This window comes from Sander vitreus, chromosome 5 (assembly GCF_031162955.1).
Source record: "Sander vitreus isolate 19-12246 chromosome 5, sanVit1, whole genome shotgun sequence".
NCBI classification, from domain to species: Eukaryota; Metazoa; Chordata; class Actinopteri; order Perciformes; family Percidae; genus Sander; species Sander vitreus.
In genome coordinates, this window is record NC_135859.1 from 32,529,227 (window position 1) to 32,545,522 (window position 16,296).

The 16,296-nt window shown below is 41.5% G+C and overlaps 1 protein-coding gene across 1 annotated transcript; it reads right to left on the reverse strand.

The window, feature by feature from the left end:
* Positions 1 to 1,347: 1,347 nt before the first annotated feature.
* LOC144518685 (uncharacterized) lies at positions 1,348 to 9,446 on the reverse strand. Its single transcript, XM_078251523.1, has 6 exons — positions 9,348 to 9,446; positions 7,766 to 7,871; positions 6,877 to 7,218; positions 4,794 to 5,072; positions 4,351 to 4,500; positions 1,348 to 3,696 (listed from the first exon to the last, which is right to left on the reverse strand). The coding sequence occupies exons 2-6, from the start codon at positions 7,860 to 7,862 to the stop codon at positions 1,781 to 1,783; spliced, it is 2,784 nt and encodes a 927-aa protein (XP_078107649.1). The 5' UTR covers positions 7,863 to 7,871; positions 9,348 to 9,446; the 3' UTR covers positions 1,348 to 1,780.
* Between the last annotated feature and the right edge of the window lie 6,850 nt (positions 9,447 to 16,296).

Below are 16,296 nucleotides of genomic sequence, written 5' to 3' on the forward strand. Positions count from 1 at the left end.
AGAGGCTTTTTGAAGGCTTTATTTAGCTTAGGAAGTAGGAGAATGTTCGCAACACATTTAGTTTATCAAAATCATTCAAAATCAACACATCTGGAAATACATGTTTTTTCAGTGGACATGAAGGGGATAAAAAAAACTGTAATCTGAGAAGTAACTCTGTCAGACAAATGTAGTGTTTATGTTATGTTATGTAGCCTATGTTCATGTTAAAGTAGGCTACACTATTAATAGTTTTTTAAAGTAGGGTATCTTAATGAGCCTATTTTGTTAATATAAGCTACAACATTTATCGATATTTATTGCAGTTCTGTTCCATGGAAAGTGAAGCAGCAGTGTCAGTACGGCAGATTTTCCTTTTTTGTTTCCTGCTGATTCATCGTTTCAATAGACGATCTTTGCAGAGAACAGCCGCTCAGACAGAGGAAGTGGAGCCGTTACAGCGGTCCGTTATCCTTAGAATAAAACACTACAATAAAACTTCGCTTCTGATGAGGATTTATTTTCTCATTAACACATGCATGTATTCTGAAATGAAGGGAATTCTAATCATAATGTTTTATTTTTTATGAATTATTATGTATGTCTTTTTTTTAACCACTTCTATTATACATATTAACATCTGGCCAGGACAATCAAAATAATGAGAATTATATAAACATAAACCACCTTGATTGTAATTCATATTCTTCAAATGTTGAATATATTAAAATCAAACTTATTTGCTTTTATAACTTCTTCTAGAGCCTTTTGGAGATCTCTAAGTTTATTTAATTGTAGAAAACTGTTATTTTAACTCTAAATATAGTTGCTATGTGTATGATTCTTTATTTATTTGACTGTATTCATATCTTAACATTAGTTTGAGTGTCAGGAGGCTCCATTCATCCTCCAAAATCAGACATTTGACGTCATGCATGTAGTTACATAAGTTAGAAAGGGGAAAACACAGGAGCTGCACCACAGACCAGTCTATAAACGTCTTCCGTGTTTCCATAATAACAGCCTCTGGACCTCTGTTGTGGGCCAGTGGAGTCTAACATTCATCAGCTCAGTGTATACGCTTTAGTGTCATCTAGTGGCGCACTCTGAAACTGTTAAACAGACTCAATGGAAGGAGAACTGGCTGTTTTATAATAAGTTAAAGCTGTTCTTTAGTTTTAAAAATTGCTCTGCTTTAGTAAAAACATTCTCTGACTGTTCTGAAATATATAGTTAATTTAAACCAGGAATATTTTATCCTAGGGTTTGGCGATCGGGCCAAAATCTTCTATCCCATGGTAAAGTTTGTACACTCGTGTGTCAATTAAATACTTGAATAATGAATGAATAAAAAGTACTGAGTATTTTCTCATTTTATTCAGAACTTTAATGCAAAATGAACATAACACGTATATATACAATATATAGTTTTTTTTGTTAATGCTTTAAAGTTTTAACTTACAACACTAATTCAATCTCATCCGGCACATGTACAGTTTGATGCATGAGAGTCCTGTACATTATCTTGGACACATCACAATATCAAAAAACAATTGGTGAAAGAGATATTAGTGAATCTCTAGTTTGCTGATCTTTATCTTCTGCTCCTGAGAAAAATGATAATAAAATTCAGCGATATTTTCTTGTGGTTGAAATGAAAAATGAAACTGTCATACACTGGCTGTCAATAGCTGCACAGTGTGAATGTTGTAACTGGATTATTGCTTCTTCTTTGAGTTTCCTGCTGTTTTTTCTAAAATTCCATCTCCTCCTCCTGTTGGTCTTCCTGACTTATATGTACTTAATCTTGTAGTGAACTCCAATCCATTCCTTTAGGTTCATCTCTTACTTCTTGCTCCTGTTCCATGTCCTCTGCCTGTTGGTCTTCCTGACACATTGCTTGATCCTGTTGATAACTCAGATCATCCATTTCTTCATCTATTATGTCTTGTTTCATGTTAGCTTTGTCTTCAGACTTTCTCTCATCGTCATATTGCTCTCGTAGCTTTTTGGACCTCTTCTGTGTCTGCTCACTGTCTTCTTCCTGACGCCTTTTCTTACCGACTGTCTGTTGCTGAGCCACATTGGGCTCTGCCTCTCGTTTATGTCTCCTGGCTTTTATTTGAGGTCTTCTGTTATTCTCTATCAGCTCCTGTTGCTGTACTCCCTGACAACCACCTCCTCTCACTGTGAGGAATTTGAAGACTGCTATCTTCTCTGGGATTCCTTCCTTTACGTCCAGATGTTGCTCTGCCTGCAGCTGTCCTTCTCGCCGGATCTCCTTGGACATCTTTTGAGTTTCATCGATGTCCGCTCCTTCGTCACTTTCCAACCCTCCTTTCCCTCTTTCTTTCCACTCTCCCTTTACCACCTTGCTGGATTCCTCTGGCTGCTCTTTGGTTTCTTCCTGATTTCTCTCAGATGTTTCTTCCTTATTTCTCGGCTGTTGGTTTTCTGTCTGGAGCTGATTGTCCTCTCGGAGCGCTTGATTTTGTCTCCCTGCTGTTTCTTGATGTGTTTTGAGTTCTGGATTCTCTGTAACTTCACTAGTACTGACTGATGGAATCTTATTCTCACTCTGATCTCTCTTTATCTCTCTCTCCTTTGATTTCTCATTCATTTGCACATTTTGACTTTCTGGCCATCCTGTCATTGCAGTAATATTACTCTGCTCTCCCTCCTGATCTTTACCTTTCTTATCTTTATGTTCTGCCTCTTGTTTTCTGGTATCTAAAACTTGCTGGTTGACATCACTTTTCTGTGTTTTGGTCTCTATCTTCTCCTTATCCCTCTTTAAATCGTCCTGCTCCTCTGACTGCAGCTTCCTATCTTTCTCCATCTTCTCTTCCTCTGTCTTCTCCAAACTCTCACTGATTTGCTCTGTTTGGTTTTCTGCCTTTTTTTGTGTTGCTGACATAATGTAACTCTGGTTTTCCTCCTGATCTTTTCCTTTCTTATCCTCATGTCCTGCCTTACTCATGTCCTGCTTTCTGTCTTGTAAAACATGTTGGTTGTCCTTTTCTGTCTGTGGTTCCATCTTGTCTTTCTCTCTCTCTTTTCTTTTCTGCTCCTTTGGTTGAATCTGCTTCTGTCTTTCTACCTCCTGTTGCCTTTGTTCTCTCTGATTCTCCTGGATGTTCTTCCCGTTCGCTTTCTTTTCTCTCTTTTTCTTAATGTTTGGCTCTTTATTGCGCACACCAGTCATTGGCTCTTGCCGTGTCTCTTCTTCTTTCTCTTCCTCCTGATCAGCGTGGACATTTTGCGGCTGCTCTTTTGGTCCTTCTGCCACCAGCACCAGTGAATGTCCTGAATCTTCTTTTACTGGTTTCATCATCTGCTCTCCTTCACCCTCGTCCCCATCACGTTTTACTTCTCTTCCTGTCATGTCCTGTTTTTGGTGTTTTTCTACTTCTGTTGGAATCAGAGGTACGTTTTCATTCTTTATAGATGTAACGTCCCTCTCTCCTTCTGCCCTGTCCATATCTGGTTTGGTCTTGAGCTGGTTTTGTTGTGTTTCATCTTTATGTTCACTTTGAGATGCGTCCTCGTCCTCTGCTCTGATCACATTATTCTCTTCCTCTCTTCCTGCCATCAGCGGAGCACTTTCTCCTTCTGGCTCCATCAGGACATGGAATCCTGTGTTATCACGTTTAGATGTGACCTTCTTCTCTTCCTCGGTGTGTTCAGCTCCGTCCTCGAGGCTCCTCTTCTTGTTTTCTGTGTGAATAGAGAAGCAGGAGAAACTGATGACGTTTGTATTGAGTTTTTCTGTGTTAGTATTTCCTTATATAAGATTAAGATATACTTTATTGATCCTAAGGGGAAATACATTTTTTCAGTCTGTTGTTAGTGTAGTGTTTATTTATTTATTGTATTTATTATTATATAACGCCATCAAACTGAATAATTAAGTACAAATTATAAATGTACTTACTTAACTTGGATATTTCCATTTTATACTTCTACTACATCTCAGAGGTAAATATTGTACTTGTACTCCACTACATTTGTCTGACATACCGTATCAGCAGAAATATTAATCCAGAAACATCAGATATGATAGGAAAACACTGGCAGGGAACACTTTACTGCACAATGAGTACTCTACTACTCTTTAAGTATATTTTGCTGATATAATTCATAATTTAACTTAAGTAAGGTTTTAAATGCAGGACTTTTACTTGTAGTGAAGTATTTTCACAGTGGGGAAAGTACTTTTACTAAAGTAAAGGATCTGAATATTTCTTCCACCACGGATTATACATTCAAATAATGTAAATTAAATTGAAACTCAAATAAGTCAAAACTGCATCATCAAAAGGCTGCAACAGCAGAACATTTAGAAATGAGTGAAATCAGTTTGTTACTTACGGGATTTCTTTTGTCTCCATTTCCACAGAACAAAGAGAACCGCAGATATTAACAACAGAAGAGCACAGCCGATAACTGAGCCAGTAATAACACCTGGACTACCAGCAGTACTGGGAGTACTGGCAGTACTGGGGACCATGAAGAAGTCATCTGAAATGGTAAAACACAGAACATATAAGAGTAGAAAAACAACACGCACACTACTTTTCTCTTTTGTGTTGCAGGGAATTAGATTTCTAATTGCAATTAATTTCCATAATTGTATTTTCGTTTAGATCCTAATTATTCTCATTTATCTATCAAAGTATTTTTTCCAATTCAGAAAGTTTTGGTAGCTTTGGCAGTTTTTCATTTTTTGAAACAGAACATGTTCAAATCTGAACCAAATTGTCTCTCTAAGTGATCACATCCTGAACATATAAACTATATTAAACTATATTAACCTGGAACATGGACGTGCGTCTCTCTGGTCTGGTTGATGTTCTGCTGCTTGACTCTACAGGTGAAGTTGTTGATGTGGCTCTTCTCCACAGTCACTCTGCTGCTGACAGTGTAGAGTCCATCAGGACCTCTGAGAGTCTCTGTGGGTCCGGCAGAGAGGAGGTTCCCCTCACCGTCCAGCCACAGCACCTCAGGCTCTGGATACCAGCCTTCAGACTCACACTGGAGAACCACTGCGCTGAGCATTTTACTTCTCTGGATTACAGGTGGGGAGACGGCGCCTAAAGATGAGAGGCTTTAGATGAGACATGCTAATGTTAGCGGGCCTGGCTAACTATCTTCCTACCTACAGTACTGTAGTAAAAAATTCATTTGCCAGCTGCAGCCGATTCAGAACGCTGCTGCTCGAGTCCTCACTAAGACCGGGGGCTCGTTAGAGCTGTCACCATTAAAAATGTTGCTGTACAATTAACCCTCCTGTTGTCCTCGGGTCAAATTTGACCCATTTTCAAAAAAGGTTTGAATTTGGGTGTTTTATTAAATTTTATAGCATTTGAAGAAAAACATTGATAAAAGAACGTTGAAACAAATGATAACATTTTTGGAAAAAGTTGGAAAAAAAGAAGAAAAGAAAACGTCAAAAAAGTGCAGAAATAAATGGCAAAAGTGACAAAATATTTGGACAAAAAAGTGACAAAAGTGTGGAAAAAAAGACGGCAAAACAACAAGGGTTAACTGTCTCAGGATTAATTGCGATTAACAATATAATTGTCTCTTTGTTTTTCAAACCAATTAAAGTTTTAAATGAATTCTAGGATTAATCTTTTGGTTATAAATCACTGTTATGAGACCCAAATAATGTAATAACACAGCTACACAGCCTATAAAGTTAACCTCTTTATTATCATAAAAATTTTTTGTAACTGTACCCCCTTGTAACACCCCCCTTGTCATTTTTGTTGCTATGACCGTGTATAGGGTCAAGTGCCAACAACAAGCATCACTTTAGCTGAACAGTCTGACCAATTACTTTAGCAAGCCCTTTAGCACCTTAGCTAATGTTAGCAATTAATTGCAGTTAAACAAAGTAACGGCGATTATGTAAAATAATTGACAATTTGACAATTATGTAATAATTATTACAGCCCTGGGGCACGTTCAATCTCAGAACCTCGGAACGTTGTGTAACGGCGTGCAACGGCTTTGAGTTATGTCTTCTCCTGTTTGGTGGGTGCGTCTCTTGTTTATTGGCTGTGTCACAGGTGATACCCAATCAAAAGAGACGTGTCTGTAAACTCGTGGTAATAAAAAGGCAGACCGCTTGCGCACACAGCAGGGTGTTCAACGCACACCCGTTTCAGTTTAAAAAAACGTTTTACTATGTTTTGTCGGGGCTGAACGTGGCCCAAGAAAGTGGATCACATCACATCACTCCAGTTCTGAGGTCTTTACACTGGCTTCCTGTCTCTCAAAGAATGGATTTCAAAACACTACTGTTGGTTTATAAGGCACTGAATGGTTTATTTCTGACCTGCTGCTACATTACGAAGCATCATTTTCCTGCCTATGCACCACCTGTCTATACTTGAATATCGCATTGCACTTTTCTGCTCTTTTTTAGCACTTCTGGTTGGGTGCAAACTGCATTTCGCTGTCTTTGTACTTGTACACTGCATAATGACAATAAAGTTGAATCTAATCTAATCTAATCCAGACCTCTTGGGTCGTCTATGGTCAGGTCTGCTTTCTGGCCCCAGAGTCAGACTCTCAGTTCTTTTAAATCAAGGCTGCAGACTTTTTTAATGCTGCCTTTCTTTGCATCACTGTTCATTTCTTACACTGCACTGTACTTTTTATGCTCCATACATGTTGATGCTACGCTTCCAGTTTATTTTACCGATGACTGCTGATTTCTTCTCTTCTTATTCAACTGTTGCTCAGAGGGATCTTTGTTTCTTTCTGCCCTTTCAGTTGTCAGCCTTGTTGAACCATTGTACAGTGTTTGGTTCTCAATGTTACAAATCTAAATAACATCTATTTGTAAAGAGGGCTTTCTACAACCTAAAAGCATCAAAGATCACTTACCTACAACAAGCTGAACGGTAGAGGCTCTGGCTAGTACCGGAATGAAGCATCTGTATGTTCCCTCATCAGATATTTTCACTTTGGAGAGTTTCAGGGACATGTTTCCGTGGTTCAGTTCCTCAGTGAACAGAGATGTTCGGCCTCTGTAGGACAGATGTTTTTTACTCTCCAGTTCCACGCCGTCACGCCACACCAGAACAAACCTGGGGTCCAGGTCAGGCCTCGCCCACTCCATGGTGATGTCGAAGGCATTCATGGCAGGTAGCAGGTGACACGGCAGAATGATGTCCTCACCAATGAATGCCACTATGGGCTGAGATGGAGCAATCACCTCAGACCGACCTGAAAACAAACAGGTTTCTGATTGTCATTTCTGCAGCATAAAGACAACTGTGCATGCATTTAGATGACAGTCTTCAGCACAACATGTATCCACTAACTTTACGTACGTATGTAATGATTAAATGATTATGTGAGCATCTGTATGTATTGGACAGGTTTTTGGCTTGTGTTGAGTGTTGTCCGATGTATTGTTTATTTTTTGAGTATGAATGTTATGTACATAAGTTTATGTTTTGTTGTACCTTTGATGTATGATTTTGTTGTTCTTTAGATGTATTGTGAGTATGAATGTTATGGATGGATGTATTCCAGCTTATCTAATATGCTTATGAATATTAATAATAATAATAATATAATTAATACATTAGTATTATTATTATTATTATTATTATTATTAATAATAATAATAATAATAATAATAAGAGACCCCAGGAAGAGTAGCTTCTGTTTAAGACAGACAGAAGCTAATGGGGATCTCAATAAACAAACAAACAAACAAACAAACAGGTTAACATAAAATAGACTGTTAGTGATGTGTGTAGTTCACCTCTACATGAGTGTAGCAGGGTAAGGAAGACAACGGTGTGAAAAACCAGGACAGTGAAGGCACCACAATGGGACAGTCTGTCCTTCTCATGAAGCATCCTGGAGCTCTAAAAAAAAAAATACAAATGAAGCTGTATGAAAAGTAATTAAAACAAAGAAGAAAATAAATAAAGTTCATGAGACTTGTACAAGTATAAAGTTGCATGAAATGGAAATTCAAAAGTAAAATACCAGAACCTTTAATGTGTACTTCAGTGCAGTACTTGAGTGAATGTAATGTGGTCTGTGGGACCCCAATTAATACGTATAGTCAATTTAAACGAGTTGAAATTAGGGCTGCACAATTAATCGCAATTGTATCAAAATCACAATATGGACCAGTGCAATATCCAAATCGCAGGGGGGGGGGGGCGCAATATTTGTTAAAGGCAAAATATGTGTCAAACCATTCTGAATGAAGTAGTGTGGTGCTGCAGAGACGTCCCGGCCTACACATCTTATCCTACAGACTAAAGAAAAACATCTTTGTGGGGCGAGCTCTAGCTCACCCAGTAGAGCGTGCGCCCCATGTAGGCTGAGTTCTTTACAGCGGCCCAGGTTTGAATCCGACCTGAGGCCCTTTGCTGTGCGTCATCCCCCATCTCTCTCCCACCTTTCCTGTCTATCCACCGTCACTATTGAATAAAGGTAAAAGCCCCCAAAAAATGATTTAAAAAAAAAAAACTTTGTTTGGTACAGATCCTGCAGAAATCACACTATAATCATTTTCATTTTAACATTTTTCAATGAGAATGAGACAAAAATGATCATTCCCTCCAATTTCGTGAATGAAATCGCAATGGCAGTATCAGTCAAACATAATCGCAATTAGATATTTTATTCATATCGTGCAGCATGTCTACCGTTATACAAGTTCAGCAAAGCGTCTGAAATACAAAAAAAAAAATGAATGTGCAGGTACAGAACAAGACACAGAGGGGAGTTTGTCACTTTTCAAACTTCGGATTTATGATTTTAATATTCCTAAACATCGTCAGTGTGTGCAGCAGAGCCGCGCAGTGGCTGCTGGTCGTTAAAACATTTCATTTTCATAAAAGGCGCATGAATGGAACTTATTATGGAGCGTGAATCCGAGCGTGAACATTGGGTGAGCTGATTTATAACAATACAACGATCATATAAAACATAAAGCGAGCATTCTCTCTTTCACTGCACGATTTGATTTGAGTGTAGTTTCACTTTCATTTGTGACAAAAGGAGCGATAATGTGAATAAAAAGAGACTATTTATGTTACACTCAAAGTAACCTACATGCTCTAAAGGGGTATCCGGTTGCAATATAGAATTATTACATTCATTATACGTTCTGTATAATTTCCTACACACTGTAATTTGGATAAAAGTGGGTAGGCCTACGCCACTCCCTGGGGGGGAAACATACTGTATGTGGTTAGAAGAGACCACACGGTGGACGGCTAACCCTTTTTTTCTTCAAATCAAAAAAACAATATTTCATAAATGAGATAAAGTCCAAACCAAAACACATGAACACATCATACACATTTATTAAAACGTTTGCATACCTTTTGTGTGTTTCTGGAAATCTCCCCTAGGAGCTACACGGCCAAAGTCCCAAAAAAAAAAAGAAGGGTTGACGCTTCCGGTCACCTGGAATAAAAGGTGTGTTCTCGTTCCAACAGCCTAGTGCTTAGTGCACAACGTTACCAATATCCACATGAACACTATGCATGTCTTTAATACAATCATTTTGGAATTTGAATTTTAAAAAAAAATCATAAGAATAGATCACATCGAAGTTACAAATAGAATCTGAATCCAAATATTTTAAAACAGTGCAATTTGCATTTGTATGGCCATACCTGTTCAGTAAAATGCTTGAAGTACAAACACTACACTGACTACACCTGTTAGCTCGTTGGCTAACACGTAAACTGCAACATTTATATTGGTGCAAAAGTCTGAAAGGAGACGAACTTGAGAAAGCAAAACATTTTCTTGTAGTACACAAAGTATCTTAAATACTACCTCATGTATGAATTTCTGTAACATGTCCGAACATGCTTCGCAAATTTTCTCTGGGTAAATAGAGGTGAAATGAATAATAAATAAAGGCTGAATTAAAACCAAACCAGTTGGACGGACTATTCAGCTTACACCTTTACTTGGCATAAAAACTGAACTATTATTAAAACCTGTTCTTTTCTGTTCTAATGGAAGTGTATAATCAGCTAGCTACACTGACTATACTCTGCTAAAAGTAAAAAGTCCTGCATTAAAAACTTAAGAAAAAGTATGAAAGTGTTATTAGCAAAACGAGTTAGAGTATTAAAAGAAAAATATTCATTGTGCAGTAAAATCGTTATTTTCATTTTTCATATATTTAATATATGGTTATATATTTTAATTATTTTTTATACATTCATTTATTTTCTCTTTATTTTTTCCCTATTGCTTTTGCAAAATGTAGTATTAACCATATAGATGGCAAACAGCGTGGGAGAATATGGGTTTGAAACCAACCGGTTCTATAGTCAGATACATATCTGTGTATCTTTGTGACATTGAAATTAGTACAAAAGGTGACATTTTAAAATATTACATTTAACAAAAGAAACAGACCAGCTTGAAATGCTCTAGAGTTTTAATTTAAAGCACATCAATGATTAGTTTGTGTTTAAAAAGATTTTTATATCAAGTATGCTCTTATTAAAGGCCAAAGAGGAAGTCCAACTCCTGTTTATGCAACTTGTTGCTTCATCCCTTTAGCAGTGTTCCATCGAAACAGGATTAAAGACAGTCACACATACAGCAGGTGTGTGTGTGTATGTGTGTGTGTGTGTGTGTGTGTGTGTGTGTGTGTGTGTGTGTGTGTGTGTGTGTGTGTGTGTGTGTTAGCTACAACGTGTCTCTGTGTGTCAGCTCAGGAGGTTACTACATGTTGGTGGCACAGACTGATGGAAGTGAGTCGGCACAATTTCTATCATCCCAGCCAGTTTCCTCTGAACACAACAAACACAGGAGTCATTCAGAGCTTCAATATCTCAACAGAAGGAATATCAGTGACACTAAAGGCTGATACTTCACATACAGAGGAGGAAGCTACACGTGGACTGGTGACAGTTTTGAAATAACATTTACACAAGGGGAGGAATGGTTCACAGAATTCAGGGTTTGCTTTATATCACGGTTGAAGTTTCAGTACTGATGGAAGTGAGTTGGCACAACTTCTCCGGGAACCATCACCTTATCGTGTTGGAGAGGTTTGTGTGTCCCTATGAACCTGAGGGCTGTGTTGTCTGGAGCTTTGTGCTCCTGGTAGGGTCTCCCAAGGCAAAGTGGTCTCAGGTGAGGGGCCAGACAAAGAATGGTTCAAAAATCCTATGAAGAATCGAGGAAGGGATGAAGTGACCCTGCCCGGAGGAAGCCCGGGGCCCCCGTCTAGAGCCAGGCCTGGATGGAGGGCTCGTCAGCGAGCGTCTGGTGGCCGGGTTTGCCACGGAGCCCGGCCGGGCACAACCCGAAAAAGCTACGTGGCGGACATCTCTCCATCCCATGGGCCCACCACCTGTGGGAGGAACCGCTGGGGTCAGGTGCGCTACCACATGGGTGGCAGTGAAGGTCAGGGGCCTCGACGGACCAGACCCGGGCAGCAGAGGCTGGCTCTGGGGACGTGGAATGTCACCTCTCTGTGGGGGAAGGAGCCGGAATTTGTGCGGGAGGTGGAGCGCTACCGGTTAGATCTGGTGGGGCTTACCTCTACGCACAGTCTCGGTTCTGGAACCATACTCCTGGATAGGGGTTGGACTCTTTTCTTTTCCGGAGTTGCCCAGGGTGTGAGGCACCGGGCGGGTGTGGGGATACTCATAAGCCCCCGGCTGAGCGCCGCTACGTTGGAGTTTAACCCGGTGGACGAGAGGGTCGCCTCCATACGCCTGCGGGTTGTGGGGGGGAAAACTCTGACTGTTGTTTGTGCATATGCACCAAACAAGAGTTCGGAGTATTTGGCCTTCTTGGAGACCTTGAGTGGAGACCTGCATGGGGCTCCAGTCGGGGACTCCATAGTTCTGCTGGGGGACTTCAACGCGCACGTGGGCAATGATGGAGACACATGGAGAGGCATGATTGGGAGGAACGGCCTCCCTGATCTAAACCAGAGTGGTTGTTTGTTGTTGGACTTCTGTGCTAGTCATGGATTGTCTATAACGAACACCATGTTCGAACATAGGGATGCTCATAAGTGTACTTGGTACCAGAGCACCCTAGGCCAAAGGTCAATGATCGATTTTATAAACGTTTCATCTGATCTGAGGCCGTATGTTTTGGACACTCGGGTGAAGAGAGGGGCGGAGCTGTCAACCGATCACCATCTGGTGGTGAGTTGGGTCAGGGGGTGGGGGAAGACTCTGGACAGACCTGGTAAGCCCAAACGGGTAGTGCGGGTAAATTGGGAACGTCTGGAGGAGGCCCCTGTCCGACAGACTTTCAACTCACACCTCCGGCGGAGCTTTTCGTGCATCCCTGTGGAGGCTCGGGGCATTGAACCCGAGTGGACAATGTTCAAAGTTTCCAAGGGCTGCAGCCTCTGCCGTGAAAAAGGCAAAGCAGCGTGTGTGGGAGAAATTCGGAGAAGACATGGAGAAGGACTTTCGGTCGGCACCAAGGTGCTTCTGGAAAACCGTTCGCCACCTCAGGAGGGGGAAGCGGGGAACCATCCAAGCTGTGTACAGTAAGGATGGGTAACAGACATGCTGTTGACCTCAACTGAGGAGGTAATAGGGCGGTGGAAGGAGCACTTTGAGGAACTCTTAAATCCGACTAATACGCCCTCTATGGTAGAGGCAGAGCTGGAGGATGATGGGGGATTGGCATCAATTTCCCTGGTGGAGGTTGCTGAGGTAGTTAAACAATTCCACAGTGGCAAAGCCCCAGGAATTGATGAGATCCGTCCAGAAATGCTTAAAGCTCTGGGTGTGGAGGGGTTGTCTTGGTTGACACGCCTCTTCAACATTGCGTGGAAGTCTGGGACGGTGCCTAAGGAGTGGAAGACCGGGGTGGTGGTTCCCCTTTTTAAAAAGGGGGACCAGAGGGTGTGTGCCAATTACAGGGGTATCACACTTCTCAGCCTCCCCGGTAAAGTCTACTCTAAGGTGCTGGAAAGGAGGGTTCGGTCGATAGTCGAATCTCAGGTTGAAGAGGAACAATGCGGATTCCGTCCTGGTCGTGGAACAACGGACCAGATCTTTACTCTCGCAAGGATCCTGGAGGGAGCCTGGGAGTATGCCCAACCAGTCTACATGTGTTTTGTAGATCTGGAGAAGGCGTATGACCGGGTGCCCCGGGAGGTACTTTGGGAGGTGCTGCAGGAGTACGGGGTGAGGGTTTCCCTTCTCAGGGCCGTCCAATCTCTGTACGACCAAAGCGAGAGCTGTGTCCGGGTTCTCGGCAGTAAGTCGGACTCATTTCAGGTGAGAGTTGGCCACCGCCAGGGCTGCGCTTTGTCACCAATCCTGTTTGTAGTATTTATGGACAGGATATCGAGGCGTAGTCGGGGTGGAGAGGGGTTGCAGTTCGTTGGGCTGGGGATCTCATCGCTGCTTTTTGCAGATGATGTGGTCCTGATGGCATCATCGGCCTGTGACCTTCAGCACTCACTGGATCGGTTCGCAGCCGAGTGTGAAGCGGCTGGGATGAGGATCAGCACCTCTAAATCGGAGGCCATGGTTCTCAGCAGGAAACCGATGGAGTGCCTTCTCCAGGTAGGGAATGAGTCCTTACCCCAAGTGAAGGAGTTCAAGTACCTTGGGGTCTTGTTCGCGAGTGAGGGGACAATGGAGTGGGAGATTGGTCGGAGAATCGGCACAGCAGGTGTGGTATTACATTCAATTTATCACACCGTTGTGACGAAAAGAGAGCTGAGCCAGAAGGCAAAGCTCTCAATCTACCGGTCAGTTTTTGTTCCTACCCTCACCTATGGTCTTGAAGGCTGGGTCATGACCGAAAAAACAAGATCCAGGGTACAAGCGGCCGAAATGGGTTTCCTCAGGAGGGTAGCTGGCGTCTCCCTTAGAGATAGGGTGAGAAGCTCAGTTATCCGTGAGGAGCTCGGAGTAGAGCCACTGCTCCTTCGTGTCGAAAGGAGCCAGTTGAGGTGGTTCGGGCATCTGGTAAGGATGCCCCCTGGGCGCCTCCCTAGGGAGGTGTTCCAGGCACATCCAGCTGGGAGGAGGCCTCGGGGGAGACCCAGGACTAGGTGGAGGGATTATATCTCTAACCTGGCCTGGGAATGCCTCGGGATCCCCCAGTCGGAGCTGGTTAATGTGGCCCGGGAAAGGGAAGTTTGGGGTCCCCTGCTGGAGCTGCTACCCCCGCGACGCGACCCCGGATAAGCGGATGAAGATGGATGGAAGATGGATGGAAGTTTCATTTCGGTAGGTATTGGTACGTTGCCAATTTCAACACACTTCAGTTATTTATTTGGCAAAAACAACAGTTTGCTTAATACAATTCTGGCTAAGAACATAAATAATTAATTGTCAAATCTTCATGAAAATAATTAGTGCAAAAAAAAAAGCTTCAATAAAAAATTTACTTTTTTCGTTTACACTTCACGTGAAGAGGAATTACCGTATAGTACAGGAGAAGCGCGCAGGCAGTTTCATCTCACATTAGCTGTTTAAGTGTAATTACTAATGTTAACTAGCATTTTAGTTAGCAATAATTAGCGTCCATGTTATCTCCTTACATATACCTACGCTCTCCGTCTCTGCAACATTCGGAATGATTGAGATTTCTCTTGGCATAGCTACCAGAAGACTTCCAACTTTCAGACAGGTTGCTCAAGGCACATTTACGTTATCTCTCTCAGTTGGAGGCTGCGCAGTAACGCTCAGCCATCACCGGAAGAGTGCTTCTAATGGCCTTCACTGGTCTCCGTCCAGAGCAACGGGATCTGTTGGTCCATTCTTATATACTGTCTATGGTTTGACCACTAGACCAGAACACAGGACCTTCTTCCTGTATTTACTTTCTTGCTCCCGCCCCCAGACATATCCGACCAATAAGAGGGCTGGACGTTCTTGCCTGATTTGTAATCACGCGTTTTGGTACGCTTGGATTTTGCCAGCTGTGAAACCAAAACCAAACCAAACCGACCGAGGGCAAATCGCTCCAAGTTTACTAACTCACCAACTGATTCGGACCAAAGCAAACAAACTACAGGTGTGAAAACGCCCTTAGAGTAAGATCATTTCACTAAATACAAAACATCCCAATTACCTCAGCTTCAGCTCAAGCCATTTCTCTCAGAACATAGAGGAAACAGCGACCATCTTTCTTTCTCCAATAGACCTTTTTCATGGCAGACATGTTGACATGTCATAGTAGGAAAAGCACAGGTATATTCAAAACCATTAATGATGGCTGCATTCCACTTAGGAGAGGCCCTGGTATTGTGCATGCTGACTCACTGAAATAGCTTACTGGGACACTTGATGGAATTGAACCATCGTTAAGGTTATCAACTTCAGCTGTGCTTTTCCTACTATGACAAGTCAAAAATGTCTGCTGTGAAAAAGGTCCATAAGCAGGACAAGAGAAGGCAGGATGGGCTGGGACACCACCTGCCTTGCTGGAAGTGTCTATGAAGAGAGGAGTAGAAGGGGAGGACTCTGAATAGTCTCTAAGGCTTCGTTCCTCTCTTGCACTGTAATTGCATGTTAAGGTCTATGTACTTTATATATTTGTGCAAATACACTACACAGAATTGAAGACAGCTGATTCCAATGAGTTATTAATTTGTTTGTCAGCCCTGTATCTATGTATCTATGCCTGCACTGTTTTTTATAAAAGATAAATATGGTGTAAAATGCGAGAGCTTTTAGACGTGATGTAAATAAAACTCTAAAGGGCACACTGAAAAAAAGGATACATTTAAAAAACTATTAAATTATAATATAATAAAATAAATCATAAATAGTAAATCTCTTAATCTTTACATTTTGTTTATATATAATAATATATGTAATTGATTCGTTATTCCTTCATTTTCCCTATTGCTTTTGCTTAATTTCTAGATCATTCATAAACATAATGGCAAACAGCGTGGGAGAGAGCACACCCTTGTTCTACACTAAATGGGATTGGAAACCAACCTGTTCTATTGTCAGATGCCTATCTGTGAAGTTGTTTTCTGTTTTGTGACATTGACATATAGTACAAAATCTGCTGTTAGGTGAAATTTAACACGATTAGATTAAAATAAAAAGAGACTGAGACCAGCTTGTTTCAATGCTCCAGAGTTTTAATTCAAAGTGCATCAAAGATTAGTTTGTGCTAAAAGTCTTCTCTTATTAAAGGCCAAAGATGAAGTCAGGAAGTTTGCTTACAGCCAAACAGAGAATTAAAGTTTGCACATGAGACTGATGACACAGAGAAATCCACACTGTCACACGCCCAGAAGATGTTTGTGTGTGTGGTAGGCACAATTTATCTCTGTGTCAGCTCAGGAGATTC

Coding starts and splice junctions, on each gene's coding strand:
- LOC144518685 (XM_078251523.1), bottom strand. CDS start 7,862: ATGCTTCATGAGAAGGACAGACTGTCCCATTGTGGTGCCTTCACTGTC. Junction 7,219..7,765: donor CCTGCTACACTCATGTAGAG/GTGAACTACACA, acceptor GTTTGTTTTCAG/GTCGGTCTGAGGTGATTGCT. Junction 5,073..6,876: donor TACCGTTCAGCTTGTTGTAG/GTAAGTGATCTT, acceptor TCTCATCTTTAG/GCGCCGTCTCCCCACCTGTA.